A 15,116-nucleotide genomic window follows, 5' to 3' on the forward strand; every position below is an offset into this window, starting at 1 on the left:
CAGCTGGGGATACTGTTGCAGCAAAAGTTGCCAAAGTTTATCTACCAGCTACCTCATTCTGTACCTGATTTTATGAAACAGTTTTTACAAAAGAGTTATTTGGACAAAACAGACCCCAAATGAACAAAAGCAGGACTGCCTTTATCAAGCAGGTTTTAGAAATAGCCACTTCTCCTGCAGTCTTTGGGTTGCTCTGCAATTAAAGTTTTACCAGAAAACATGTATTAGTTAAGGAGAGTATTCTACAATCCAAAACTCTTAGACAATGTAATGATACCACTCAGAAAACTGCTGGGACAGAGCTATATCAGCAAAATAATTCTTGCTGCTACAACTTGATCTTTTAGCAGAACCGATTTAAGCTTTCCCAGAAGAGAACTCTTTGCATGAGCTGACCTTCTGCTGAATTAGTAGGGTCTGCCAGAGCATGGACAAATCTTTGTAAACCCAGACAAGTCCTACTACTTTATTTATTTCTTTAAAGAACATCCATTTCCTTTAAGTCTCTGTCATGAGCCATAAGGCGTATGTTAATAATAATCAGTGCAGAACAACCAGAAATAGCTCTGAGAGGTGAGACCTGCCTGGTCACCTCACAGGTGTTAGTTCAGAAAGCACATGGCAATGAAACCACCTACCGTTTCATCCACGATGCAAGAGTGTGACTCAGCTCTCAGACCTGCACTAACCACTGTGGGCAACACGCCATCTCGGTGTCAAACCACGACGTCTTTGCAAGATGACTATCCACTTTGTCCAGTGGAGAGGGACCTCAACTCAACAGCTCTAGATGAGTTTATAAGCACATTCAAGAGCTATGAACCCAAGCAGCATACAAGCAGATCTGCAGTGACCACACCATCTATTACATAAAGCATCTCATTTTTACAACTTGTGGAAGGAGGTTAGCATCTCACCGTTACGTTTTTCCAACTCCATCTTCACCTGTGTCTATCAGAAAATCTGAGACTGAACAGCTGGAATTTATGTGAGAAACAAACAATTTCTTTGCCATTTTCTTTCAATGTTATGCCACATCTGTTGACTTTCATAATTTAAAAAATACATAAGGCAGGACCTAATTTAAGTTTATGTATAACTAAACATGAAGCAGAATCTGAGAAGCGTACACATTCCTTTAGAGAACATCTGATATGCCATAAGTATTAATGTATAAATTTAGATTGTGTTCATTACTGCAATAGTCCCTCGTGGTTCAAAATGAGCTTGATCAAAAATTGAAACATAGTTTTAAACAGGTATTTTAACCATAAACACCTGAAAGTAAACAGCTTTAAAATGTGAAGGTTGGAGACTTTATACAGCTGGTTAGAGTGGCTGGTTATTTATCATCTCAACTCGAAAGAGAACAGTGCGACTTTCAAAAACACTCATGAAAGTTTTCTCAGGCTGCACGCTGCAGAGTACGCCTGCCAAAAGACCTCTGAGGAGCTCTGAAGAGCCCTTTATTTCCCTTTTCTAAGGCTTCCATGCAGCACGGCAGTTTGTTGAACACTTGGTTTCCAACATTTTCCTCTTTGTTCAGAAATTAAGAAGTAAAGGGAAAGACATCTACTGATTTGGAAAGGACAATGGCTCTAAAAGGAGAACTCCCCAGGGAATCGGTCATTTAACAAAATAAACAAACAAACTTTTTTATTTGTTTCTATGTCATAAAACATTTCCAGATTGTTTTCCACTCAAATAATGTTTTTGATATGAACTACCTTAAAGAAATTTAAAAAAATAATTCAAACTTCCCCTGTCCAGGAACATCTGTAGTAACTACCTCCAAGGAACAGCCAGTTATCATATGGATAAAGCCCTTTGTCAATGAACAGTTCAGCTTGTAAATACTACCTTAAATGATTTCTCCTAGATCCTTTTAAAAACATAGCAAAATAATGCAATAACAAAGACAAAACAGAGCATTCTGACAGTTCTTATCGTACTAAACATAGCCACATACTACATTTTCCTGCCTGAATTGCATCCAATAAACGACATTTGGGGCCAAAGTGAGTATTTTATTATCCAAGCTGGACAGACTATATAGTGCTGATAGATAATGAACAACATGCAGCTGTTTTCAACTTACGCTTCGAGAAAACCTGGGATTTTGATGGCCACATCCAAAGACCATGAAAAGACTTTTTTTTAGAAAGCAAGTTCATTATCAATTTGTTTCAGCTCCCTACATGGGAGCCCACATTGCCACTGGAGGATGCTTAGAAAAACCGACGCAACAGGTCAGAGACAGGCAGGTCTGCTCTCAAACACAGAACAACGTTGCCCCTTTTGTGGATGTTTTTGCCTGTCCAACAGGCAGTTCGCTCTGCCATTTATCACAGAAGCATCCTGAAGAAGAGCACTATACCATACAGCACCGGCCGGCATCGAGCACCCAGGGCGGGAAACTCCTCGGGGCAGGAGCACAGGGGAAGCCTGGGGGCAGGAACGACCAAAGTGAGGGACAAGTAGACGAAGGGCTAAGGAAACCTGTGCAACATGGCAAGAGCCGGTGAGCAGAAGTGGCGCAAAGAACAGGAACTTCGGTGACAATTGTGGAGACGGATGGAAAGGTCAGGGAGAGAACAGGGCATTTCAGACAGAAGTGTAAGAAGGGACAGAAGCAGCATTTGGCATAAATGGGAGAAGCAGAAGATGTGGGAATTTGGCAAGCAAAACCCAGGACATATAGAGGGTAAGAAATGACCGATTGAGAAGAAACCCTTATTATATAATAACCTGGTTTTAAAAGGTTTGAAATGGTTCTGCTTAAAAAAAATCTTCTAGAGTCTGTTTTCACTCTAGATAACACTGAAGGCCAATGGTGTGACCTGAACTGCTGAACACAAAATACAAGTGACTTTTCTTAAATGGAAACTAGAACTTGACTTCATACAGTGCCTTTCATACTTAGTGTGCAACAAATTGCTTTAAATACTGGCAGGCAAACAGCCATTATGCACTCAAGAGCTCATACATAATAATACTTAGCATTTTTATAGTGCTTTTCATCTTCAAAGTGCTTTACAAACAACTCATTAATCTCAACCAACACACCTGCAAGGTAGATAAATATCTGCATTGTAGGTGTAGAAAGACACAGGAAGTTCAATGGCTTATCCAAGGCCATGCGCACCACCAGTCCCAAAATCCCTGGCTCCCGAGTCCCATCCCGTATGGAGATCATGCCTTGTCTTCAGCCAAGCAGCTGTAGGAGAACTTGTCTTTCTGCGAGAAGGATGGCGGCAGACTAGCACAAGAGCCTCCCATTTCCAAAGCAGGTGAGCTCCCAAGGACTGCTAGCTCCCACCAGGACCACCGACCCGAGGAAGTGGCAAGTTGATGAGACACCAAGGTGAGACTCACAATGTAGGTTCTCAAACTCATCTGCCACTGAGCAGTGAGCTGAGAAAGCCTCTGTTGGCAAAACCCTCTGCCTCTCTCCCTTATTTATTTCACAAACTGCTGCACAAGTCTCTGGGGCAGAAGACTCCTACAATTCAGAAAACAGAAACCCGAAGCCTGAGGCCTCTGAGTACGGCCACATTGGAAGAAAACAACTTCAGCTTCACTCCTCAGGCATTCTCTAACCATCAAAAACTTAAAATGAATGAACTTTGTCTAGCAAGAACCGTAACTCTGTCCCTTGCCGGTGACTGAAAAAAGATTCTTAATGTGATTATACTGCATGATTATACTTTTACCTTTTTGAGGTTTAAAAAGATCTGACGTGATTTTTTTTTTCATGCCTTTTTTTTTTTTTTTTTTAAACCTCAGCAATACGAGGAATGTCAAACCTGGAGCAGACAAGAAGCCTGGAAGATGTGAAGTGTAGCACAACACGTGTACTGTGCTACAGCAGACCTTATATTCCCTCATCCAGAGGAAAAGAATAATGAACTTTTAGTAATGTCACCTTTATTTCAGATGTTTGTTAGTCACTAGATTTAAATAAGTAAATCCGAGAATCCTTATCTGTTCAGTTTTCACATTCGCGATCCCAGAGCTTTACAAGTTCTCCAGCCACTGCAGTTCCTCCCAAGATAAACAGCTCATGTTTAGAAAAATAAATAAGTCAGACAAACTGTTACAATAATAGAAAAACAAGAAATAGATGAAGGCAAATTTTTCCACACTTTTTCTTAAGACACCAGGAAAAAAATCTCTCTACAAGCAATGGTATAACATATTAGTTAAGCAAATATGAGCAGTAAAAGATAAATGAACAATGACAAAAATGTATGTAGCTAAAAGAGTAATTCACATGTTCTGACTGCCTGTCCAGTTGACCTGGACATAAAAAGCTAGAATAGGAGGAAAGAAGCAGTTTTTCATTACTCTTCCCCATCTTAATTTTTTTAAACTTACAAAAGAAAAAACAAACAGGGTCACACAATCCAAAACAACATGAAGAAACAGCTCTTGATCATTAAGCAGAAACTAAATGTTCCCCACAGTCAGAAGAATTTTAAGATAATCATTTCATTGCTTTAAAGTGGGCTTGTGTCAGACTGCCAACACCATGCTTTAAAAAAAAAAAAAAAAAGTCAAATTTACAACTCCTGATGAAAATAAAGGCATATAAGAGCAAACTAAAAATAAAACATTCAGGAAACGCAATTAAATTTAATTAGATTGAACACTAACACTCACTCTGCAATCATAAAAAAATTCTAAAAACATTTTCTAAAAAAAAAAATCCACCACGATAATATTCTGCAGCTAAAATAATATACAATGTTTATATAATGCAGCTTTTCTAACAGAATGAAAGATTAAAGAGAAACATTCAAGAACAAAATTTAAAAATGCAATTGTATCCACTAAAGCATAAAAATGATAACATAGTAAAAAAAAACCAACATGATAACACTAGTGCTGCAATACTTTTTGTTATTTTGTTTAATAACTTGTCACTTTATTTGCAAGCAATAATCAACAGATGTCAGAGTAACTTCTGTCGCTGCCTGTGCTCTTCCCTGCTTCTGTTTTCAGTCCAGGTTAAAAAGAATCTGTACTCTTAATTATCAACTAACTAATACCAGATTTTACTCATGGTGAGGTACGCTACCCATCAGTATAAAGCGATACTACGTAAAAACAACAAAGAAAATATAAAAAGGAGGAGGCAAGGCTTGAACACAGTTTTCTTTCAATTCCTTAGGCATTGTCGTACTACAGGTATTGGGTTCCTGGGCAGAGGGGATCATGAACAGGCTGCCCAGGGAAGTGGTTGAGTCTCCATCCCTGGAGGTATTTAAAAGAAGGGTAGACGTGGTGCTTGAGGACATGGTTTAGTGGTGGCCTTGGCAGTGATAGGTTAAGGGTTGGACTCGATGATCTTAAGGGTCTTTTCCAGCCTTAACGATTCTATGATTCTATGTTCATCAGTTACAGCAGCTCCTCTGGGCCTAAGTCCAGGTAGTGGTCTGGGAAATTCCAGAAATGTGCAATTAAAAACTAAAAAACGAAATTAAAACACTGCTGTAGTCAAACAACCTCTTTCTACAGGATGCAATAACTGTGAGACAGAGAGAGTACAACGTACAGACCACTCCTTGTATAAGTTCTCTCATGTTTTCACATATGTAATATGAAAGTTAGACCAGGCACACAAGTATATCTTAATGAACACTGCTTTAAATAGAAATACTTAGGAAAGAAACCACTGCAACAAATGCACACAGCTTGAACAGGCACAACACCAAAAAAAAAGGGGGAAAAAAAAAAAAAAAAGGCAATTTCCCTGTAACCTACTCCCCCTCCCACTTCATTACTTCAAAATATTTTCAAATTAAATTTTAATGCTAATAAATATTGCTAGATCGACAGCACTGGGATGTGGTGTCTGGAAGCACTGCAAGCTGTCCAGGGTTGGCACATCACCACGTCGAACTGTCAAAGAGAAGAAGAGGCAGCGAGCCTGTCTGACCAGAGGTGCATTTCCAAGTGCTACAGGGATGTGCTTGTTTGGGAGCAGGGGAGAAGGAAGGAGGAACAAAAAAAAAAAAAAGGGGGGGGGGGGGAATACTACAATCCTAAATTGGGAAGATCATTGTAACCAGGGATCCTACAGGTGGTTTTAGCACAGAAAAGGCCTTTTACAGACTGCATACATGATCAACCACTACTTTGAAATCATAGTTTGCAGCGGACCAGCAGAACTGTCGCTGAAGACTGCTTAAAAACTCCTAAGCTTTCACTTAAATTTCCTCATGATTCACAACTATCACAATCAGAACATCACGTCTAGTATGTCTGAATATCATGGAAAGGAAAACCAGCTTAGATTTCATGACACAGACCTCTGCTGCAGCTTCAGTACCAGAACAGGTTCAAAACCAGAAGTAGCCTGTCTTCAATGTGACTTCAGCAGGAACCCAGGTCTCTTCAGTATGAAAAAATACCATGACACTATAGAAATATTTTTTTGGTAGCCTCAACCTTACACTCCGACTCTAGCTATACATAGAAAACCATGCAAGAAATGAGGGGAAGCGTGCCAGACCATCTCAGTTCAGTTTCCCCGGCACAGCAACACCCACAACACACAACTCCCAAACTTTACAGATACGTGGTACGTCGTTTTTATGTACGCCTTAAATCCAGCTTCTGGTCTGGGTAGGGTAATTAAGTGCAAAAGCTTAAGTAAAAGGAATATGTTATCTAAATGTAGAAAGCCACTTCACATATGTCTGCTGTTAAACTGCATGTTAGCCTAGTAGCTTAGGAGCAGCAGGCATTAGGGCAGCCTCAGGTACCATTTTATTCTGCCGATGTCGCGCTGCCACAAGACCCTCCACAAATCACTCCCTTAGCACTACAGTTTCTCCATCCATCAACTAGTGCTCAGGATTTCAGCCCCTTTTGTCTGCCATAGCTACCTGCACTGCAAGCTTTCGGAGGCAAAAAATGTTATGCTATATGCTCATACGGCTTCTGACCCTGATTTTGGTTAGAGGAGCTACCTGCTCTAAAATATAATGTAATTCATAATTTGAGGTCCAGAATTTCTTTAGGGATGATTAAATTCTTCATCCTTTCTCTCCACATGTGACATATTACCGTAAACAAGCTTAGAGACCACCAGAGACCTATGATACACTATATCACTATTCGTGATGTTTTAAGTAACAGAACATGCAAGAACCAAGAAACCAGAGGCTTCACTTGCAGTTCGATCCTGTACATAGGCTCGGCAGGGTTACCTTCCGGTGCAGATTTTAAGAGCCTGTATCTTTCCTTTCTTTAATTTAATTCCTAGAGATTGTGAACCAGTATCTTTTATTTCATTGATTTGCTGTATAAGTACAGAGAAGGTTAAATCAGTTGTTTGGTTCTTTGCAGAGCAACACTAAGATTTCCGTGTTGGTTAACACCATGTTTGTGAGCCTGAAGAGACCTACCTCTTCAGTAAGAGACAAAGTTTGCCTTTTGTGCTGCCCAAAGGCAGCACTGAACTGCACATCTGGAATTAAAATCACAGACGTGACTTTCCGTTTCAGACTTTCCACCCTATTACATGGTATTATGTTGAGCCTTTGCTTCTATACCTGAAGCCAGGTAAGGAAAAGCCAGACAAGGACAACAGCCTCTGGCAGGCGACGCAGAAGTTGTGCCTGCAAACAGAGAGTGCTCCTCACTCATGGGCATCCCCACATCTAACTCTGAAGGCTGAGAGAGCACTGTAAAATATATTTTGGAAACACGGCAGCAAGCCAAGTCCCTACAATAGGGCATCCCAGTTTCTCAGTAGAGGCTTTCCCAGAGCTTTATGGTGTTTTCCTTCAGGGTTAGTAGCCTACGCACGTAGCTGGACACCAGCCCTTACGCAGAATTCCTGCACCAGGGCAGTGAGCTGCTGCAGACGGTGGAAAAGTTTCAGAGCTCTGTCATGGGAATGGAAAGAGAAAGCAACTCCTTTCTGCTTAGGGAAAGGTCCAGGTGAGCTTTAAGGAAAGCTCTGCAAAATGGAAAGTGATACACGTAAAATACACTTCCAAACCAGTTGAATTGTGCCTGAAGGATTACAGCTAGGCTTACTCCAGTTAACTTCTGGTATCTAAAAATGTACCTGTCCAATATGTTTATCACAGGCTAAGTACTGGCAGATATCGGACACTGCCTGGGACCTGACCACCCAAGATACAAGGCACGCAGAGCAGAGAAAGCATTCACAAAAGGCTGAAACTAAGTACTCTTCAGGAACTTGTCTCTATGTGGATTTTAGTTGTAACCACAATGGTGATGCTCCAGCACCAGGTCAATGGGCACCTTCCTACAAAGGAGAAAAGACTTTTTATGTACAGGAATGAATGGCTACATGAGTAGGTGTGGGTCAGCAAAGCTGTCAACGTGGCAGAAAACATCGAGTTTCAGCAGCTAGCCACCGACTAAAAACACTCAGGTAATGCCGAACATCACTTACACAGATCACTTAAATGTAACCGCACATGAAAACGCTGCTGGTTTACAAGCTGGCAGCTGTGCCAGCCTGGCTGTAGGCTGCTGCCAGGAGCAGGGATGCCACCCTCCCTCCTGCATCAAACCGGACTGGGGAGCTGCCGACCCAAACACAGCGTCCACCGCAGCAGCTGGTTTTCAGGTAGATCAACAAGTTGATGCAACTTACGCCACGGCTGGACATCCATGAATGACTTTCCTTCATTTAATGGCAATCTTAGCTAATGCTGGCTGATTGAGAAACCTAAGCTGACCGAGAAACCACACCCTACCAATCCATCCACAGCCAGAAGTGATAGATCTTGTCAGAACAAAGGGGCTGTGTGCTGCCAACAATACATTACCTCTCAACCAAAAGAAGAGAACAATTAAACACTTTATTGAAAGGGGAATATTTTTTTCTCTCGTGCCTCAAACCATGAAAGTGCATGTCTCCCCCAGAGTTACTCATTGCTGCACTGTTGAAATGGGAATAATTCCTTGTCTGCCTGATTATTTTCAAGACAGGGATGAAACTATCTTAGAATCATTTGAAAAATGTTAAAAAGAGTGTACTACAATCAAATGGTTTGAACTTCCACCGTGCATCATTTGCAGCTGATAACGCTAATGTTAAATTCTGGAGACATGAGTCTGTCTACAAATTAATGGAAAATGTGAATTAATATTTTCTTCCAGTTAATTGCCCAGCTCATATATTGCACAGTGCAGTCAAGCGTCATTTGATCTTGAAAACTCTCTAGCGAAAGTTTTCAATCGCTTTTTCTCATCTGTCAAAAAAACTCAGAATTACAGGACATATTTCATTATCAGGATGGAATACCAGGAAACGTTTAGACAAGTCTCCCCAAAATGTCATGCATGCATTCAGTTCCTCTTAAAAATATTGAAAAGTTTGCATTTCTTGAGACCATGAGCATTATCAAGGGCTGCAGACTAACAAAATGCAAGATATGGACCATGTGTATCAGCAATACTGCTTAGTAAAAGATTCAGTAAAGTTTTTATGGATAACTCAAGAGACAGGAGTCTTGTATTAGACAGTCATTAATGCTCCATCTTCTAACCCAAATTCACTCAGTCTCTTAAGTTTGGTCACACGTTTTCTGTCATCTCCAATTCCAATGCAGGAGTGAAAAAAACAGAATGCACAAACTGGCTAAATATTGATAATGATAAAGATCAATCCAAATTAAGGTTAAGGTAATGGAAATTACATGTCCTTAAAATAAGGTTCAGTACCTTATTTTTCACAGGGGTGTTCCCTGCTTCCCCGAGGACCAGTAGGCACCCTCAGCTGCGTTCATGAAACAAAGCTGACCACACGTGCTTGATGAATTCTGGATAATGAATAAATATTTCATGAATACAAGTGAAAAAAAAAAATAGAAGGAAACTAAGCACACGGGGGGAAGGATGCCTCAACTCAGTTCAGATGCTGATTCTGATAACTATTCAGAAAGATGTTACATTCTCTGTAGCAGGCTGTGTGGGTGAGGAGGTGACAGGCCGGCAAGTCCAGGTTCCCACCTATGGAATAAGTGTGTTAGCGATGGCAACAGGATATCAGAAACTGCTGCAAAAAAAGATTCCCAGAGAGTGAAGACAGTCCTCTTCCCTTGCAGGCGGTAGAAACTGCAACAGTTTTGGATAGATATTATTCAGTAAGGTAACCGATTTGATCTTGACCATGTTTCTAGAAATCAAAAAGCCATGGAAATGGAGATTTGAAGATATTTACAGCAGGTACTTCATTTATTTATTTAACCACCTCCCAGCTGGAGACTCCACAGCATGCTTCTCTACACTGACACGCAGAGTTCAACATAAAATGGTAATTTAAAAGTTGACTACCAGTTTTACCATCCTAAATGGCAAAGCCATGTCCGACCACAAAGAAAAACACTACATAAAATGATATCTATGCACTCTATCTAATAAAGGATGTAAACCAAATCACTTCATATCGCCTCAGTCACTTGCTACACCTTCTTCTATTAGTCCACTCTCTGCAGGGTCCAAACTAATATTTCTAACTTCTGTAATCCTCCAGAATAGTTTGATGATTTCCATATAAATACCCTGCTGGAGAAGAGTTTATTATTCGTTTGAAATACTTTAATTTTGCCTAGACTAACTATGAAGGATAGACAATACTCAACCATGCGTTACTGACAAGACCCATGAACCAAACTGGTGATCTATATGGCCCAAATAAGAATGCTCTGTAATATTAAAAAAAAAAAAAAAAAAGGTCTGATTTCTAATGAGACTCGGCACTTCTTCCAGGCAAACTTGGAAGTGTGAGGCTTTGAAGCTGTATTGCAACAAATCCAAACTCCAGCTATGCCTCCCTGCCTTTTTTTTTGAAATGGTTTAAAAACTTGTTTATGTATCTCCTCTTCATTTTACTAATGGAGAGGAAAAGAATAACATTCTCAGAAAAATTTTGAAAACAATCATTTCTAAAAGGCTCTGCATCCAGAGAAGAAAAGTCTCTCACAACATCTCACATACTGTGGTGCTGGAGACAGCTACAGCTTCTACCTGAGAGCAGTTTCCAGGCCTATCGGTACCCGTTTAGGAGCCTGTGTATGAATCCCCAGTTCCTCAAGGGGTTTAACAAGGCGGTGTACAAGCAAACGGACAGCCTGGGAACACAGCCTACATATCTAAGAGACGTATCACACGCTGTCAGTCTACAGTGACTAAACTTTAAAAGTCTGGCCAATAATATACCACATAGATTATTACAGAATATTTATTCATAGTTAGAGATAGGGAAGCAAGATCAGAAATCAGTTATATCAGTATTTAACACAGTAAGTAACTAATTTTAAAAGGGATGTCTTCTCATCAGTTATTTTCCTGTGGCTCAAAGTCCTGAAACTTCATTACAAGAAATTAGGGGCTTCTTACTCTACAGTAATTTACTTGCCTAAAATGAATAAATCAATAAGAGACTACTATGCCTTAAAACTGACTAAGTTGCATTTGTAGACATGCAGTTCTTTGATGCCTTCTACTTTACTTTATTACCAATGAAGTATCACAGATGCAATTATTGTAATACCTAAAACTGTCGTAATCTGTAATTAGACCACTTATAAGCCAATGCATCACCATATAATCTGTACTATTTAGAAGTACAAACCACGACATGACACACTGATATGATGTGTCCATGTTCTGGATGTTTCTTAGTTTTCTTTTACAAAATGGTAAACACAATTTGCGCTTCTATACATCTCCTGTAAAATTCTTTTCAAATCCTCTTCAAGAAAGGTGGCAGCTAAAATGCAGTTCAACCCACTGCAAGACCACTCTGAAATGCGGCGTTTGAGCATACAGAATTTCACAAAGGTTTGCGCAAGCCACTCACGCTCTTACAAAGTTGTATACCTTCTCCTTTGGTTGACAGTGTTGCAATTCTGACAGTAGCAAGGCAAAGACTATACAAGTAAATTCCCAATATGCCTACTGAAAAGGCAAAAACTGCCTTTTTTTAAACTATTAGTTATTTTTAACTAATAAAGATTTTTTTTAGGCTAGCTGAAGTCCTTCTGATATATGGAGGAAGTATTTAACCAGTACACAAACTTTCAAGATCTCTGCTGTTCAAATGCACTTATCTAGAAACAGTTCCATAATAAAGAAAAATTTTCCTTTCATCATTTATAAAAACATAACATCAGAAATACGAAAAAAGTATCACAAAAGAGGCTATAAGAAAGTAATTTTCATTCAATTTAGGTAGAATAGATTCCCTTAGGTGAACAGAAATCTAATTTAAATTACTTCTGTCTTTCAGTATTTGCAAATTAAATTATACTGAACTGTCCAATTCAGAGAAAATTGGATTTAGTTTAATCAGTCTTGTCTGAACTATGACAGTTTTGCTTTTTCAACTTCTGGAAATGCATATCCACTAGGGGAGCTGAACAAGCTTTGATGCCTGAAGGGAAGGTATGAAGGCTTAACAAATTTAAATGGTTTGGCTCTTTTAACTGGATGACAGACAGCAGGTTTCTAGGTGTGGAGCGGGCTGGAGGCAGTGGTAGGGCATGGACACACGACCAAAACAATACCCAGAACAAAAAGGTTGCAGACACAGAGCTGCTGAAGCAAATGATGAAGAACAGTACAAAGCTGCACACTAAATTTCAATTCATTTGAGATTCGAACAAAAAGCCCCATTGCTTGTATGGTAGTATATACTGCAAAATGTGATTCTGTTCCACACATTTCCACACATGTGAAAGAGTGAAGGTTTTGACAGCTGTTAGAAATAAAACGAATCAGAGACTCTGAAGGCCAAATGTTGCAGCTCTTCCCAGAGTTCAGCTGATGCTCAGATTCCAAGAGTCCAGTCAAACTGAAATTTCCTTACGGATATGAGCCTTTACCACTGAAAAAAAAAAAATAAAAAATGTGGCACTTCTGCCCTGCAAAATTCAAGATTAACTATGAAGAAAAGGCCTTTACATTTTCTAATGGTTTTCAAGGCTGTTGGATAGAATGAAAAATAAAAGTACAGTAGAAGATCAGGATCAATAACATGAGAAAAGGGACTGAAATTTTGTTATGCCAGGTGTAAAGCATTGCAATATTATGCTTTAGCTGAAAGCACACAGCATTCAGTTTAATGTTTAAGTTAAAATTAATCTGGGATCACTCTATCCCCTATTACTAGACTAAGTATTTAACAGTCTTAAAGAAAAATTTAATCATACAAGTCTTTCATCAAGATCATTGTGAGGTGTTTCCTTCTGTTCACACATTTAAAACTTTACTACGGGTGCTAAAAAGAAACACTCACAGAACGGTATGTATGCCCCAAGAGCTTCCAATCTTATTTAACGTGCGGCAGTAAGACACCGAGGGGAAGGAATGAGAGGTAAATAACGTCACGCCAATAAGATAACGCATTTTTCAGCAAAGCACAGCATCTTGTACAATTGTTCTTATGTATTAATAAGTCAATAAGACACACGGGAGTGATTCGCTTGCGAAAGGTTACGTGGTAGAAAAGGTGCTTTTCAGAGGACCTCGGAGCACGAGGGATGACGGGACCTGAAAAGCCATTACACGCACTGACGTGCCAACACGTAAAAAGTTCTGCAGCTGAATGGGTCGGTAGAAGACACGTGTATACTTAAGCCGGATTACTTTTTCTGTCAAACACTTAAATTGTAACAGCAAAAATGGTCACAGCAAAACCAGAGCAAAACACCGCTGTGGGCTACCTGTCCGGCACGCCACGCCTCAGCGGGCGAGTGCTGCGCCGCCCCGGGCCGCGCCAGCCCGGCGAGCGGGCCGCCGCCCCCCCTTCCCCGCACGGCGCCGGGGGAAGGCGCGCTGACAGAAGCGCAGACCGGGCAGCCGCCGCGGGACGGGGCCGGCGCCTAACGGGGGGCTCTTTTTTCCCTTCGGAGGGCGCACAGCCTCCGGTCACCGCCCGCCTCCCGGGGAAGGCGGGCGGGCTCTGCCCCGCGGGAGCCCCGCCGCAGCCTGCCCGCGGCAGGGCGGGGGTACACCCCTTCTCCCACGCTGCCCTGCCGGACGCGCGTGGGACCTCCAACTTCTGCGCGGCCCCTCCTGCGGGACCCCGCTGCGGCTCCGCAGGCCCCGCCGACACCGCCCCCCCCCTCCGCCCGGGGACACCTTCCCGCGCCCCGGGCGCCCTGGCTGACGGAGCGGTCTCTCTCCCAGCGGCGGGCCCTTTCGCTCCTCGATTTCAGAGCACGCCCCAGCTCCAGAGCGGCGGCGGCGCCGCGGCGGCGGGCGGGCGGGCGGGCGGGAGGGAGGAGGGCAAAGCCCGGCGCCGGGGCCGCGCCTCCCCCCCCGCGGCGGCGGCGCGCACTCACCTCCGCCCCGCAGCACGCTGACGGCTCTGGGCGCCGCCATCTTGCCCGCGTGAGGCGGGGTCACGTGGCCGCGCGCCGCCTGAGGCGGAGGCGGGTCCCGGCAGGTGCGCCCCGCCCGTCCCTCAGGGCAGCCGGCACCGCGCCCCAGCCGGGCGGCGGCCCGCAGCCGGCGGCTGTCACCGCCGCGCACCCTCCCCCGCTGCCCCGTACCCCTCGCCGGGCGCAGCTCGTCAGCCGGCGGGCGCGGGGCACGGCCGCTCCTCGGCTGCGACTGCGACGGCGGGGCGGGAGCGCCCCCTTCCCGCCCTGCCAGGGCGCGGAGCGGCGGGGGTTCGCGCCAGGCGGTGGGCGGGGGCGCGCGGCGCGGCGGGTGTGCCCCTCGCCGTTGCGGCCGCCCAGTGTCGGTGCTGACCCGCGCTGCCCTCAGCGGCGGCCGCGGCCCGGCCTACGGCGGGGTGTTGGGCGGCCCTCGGGCCGTCGTCCCCGCGAAGCACTGCTGAGGTGCCGCCCTGGGCAGCTCCCATCCCGCCCGGGTCTGCGCCGCGCCCCGCAGGCGTGGAGGCTGTGGTCGCCCCGCCAGCGCCGGGGCGGAGAGGCAGCGCTTCCCCAGGCGGGTCCCGCTCTCAGAAGCGTTGCAACCGTGCTATTCCGTGAGCGCTGGAGCGGCCTCATCATTTCTTTTCCCTTTTTTTTTTTTTTTAAACTTTTTTCTACTTTTGTGAATAAAAAGACAAACTACTCTTTATGAACTAAGTTTTTGATGTTATGTTTGTTGTA

The 15,116-nt window shown here is 43.1% G+C and overlaps 1 protein-coding gene across 2 annotated transcripts in view; it reads right to left on the bottom strand.

Moving 5' to 3' along the window:
* METAP1D (methionyl aminopeptidase type 1D, mitochondrial) overlaps positions 1-14,384 on the bottom strand; it is a 49,969-nt gene extending 35,585 nt beyond the window's left edge. Inside the window, exon 1 of one of the 2 annotated variants that reach the window (XM_087731977.1) lies at positions 14,340-14,384. In XM_087731977.1, coding sequence (XP_087588103.1) covers positions 14,340-14,379 — 40 coding nt within the window. In that variant the 5' untranslated portion in view covers positions 14,380-14,384. The remainder of the gene's footprint in view (positions 1-14,339) is intronic. The other variant, XM_087731976.1, reaches the window with a different exon arrangement.
* Positions 14,385-15,116: the final 732 nt, after the last annotated feature.

The sequence above is a fragment of the Nipponia nippon genome, unplaced genomic scaffold (assembly GCF_047370975.1).
Source record: "Nipponia nippon isolate SJK-2023a ecotype South Korea unplaced genomic scaffold, ASM4737097v1 scaffold_5, whole genome shotgun sequence".
Lineage (NCBI taxonomy): Eukaryota > Metazoa > Chordata > Aves > Pelecaniformes > Threskiornithidae > Nipponia > Nipponia nippon.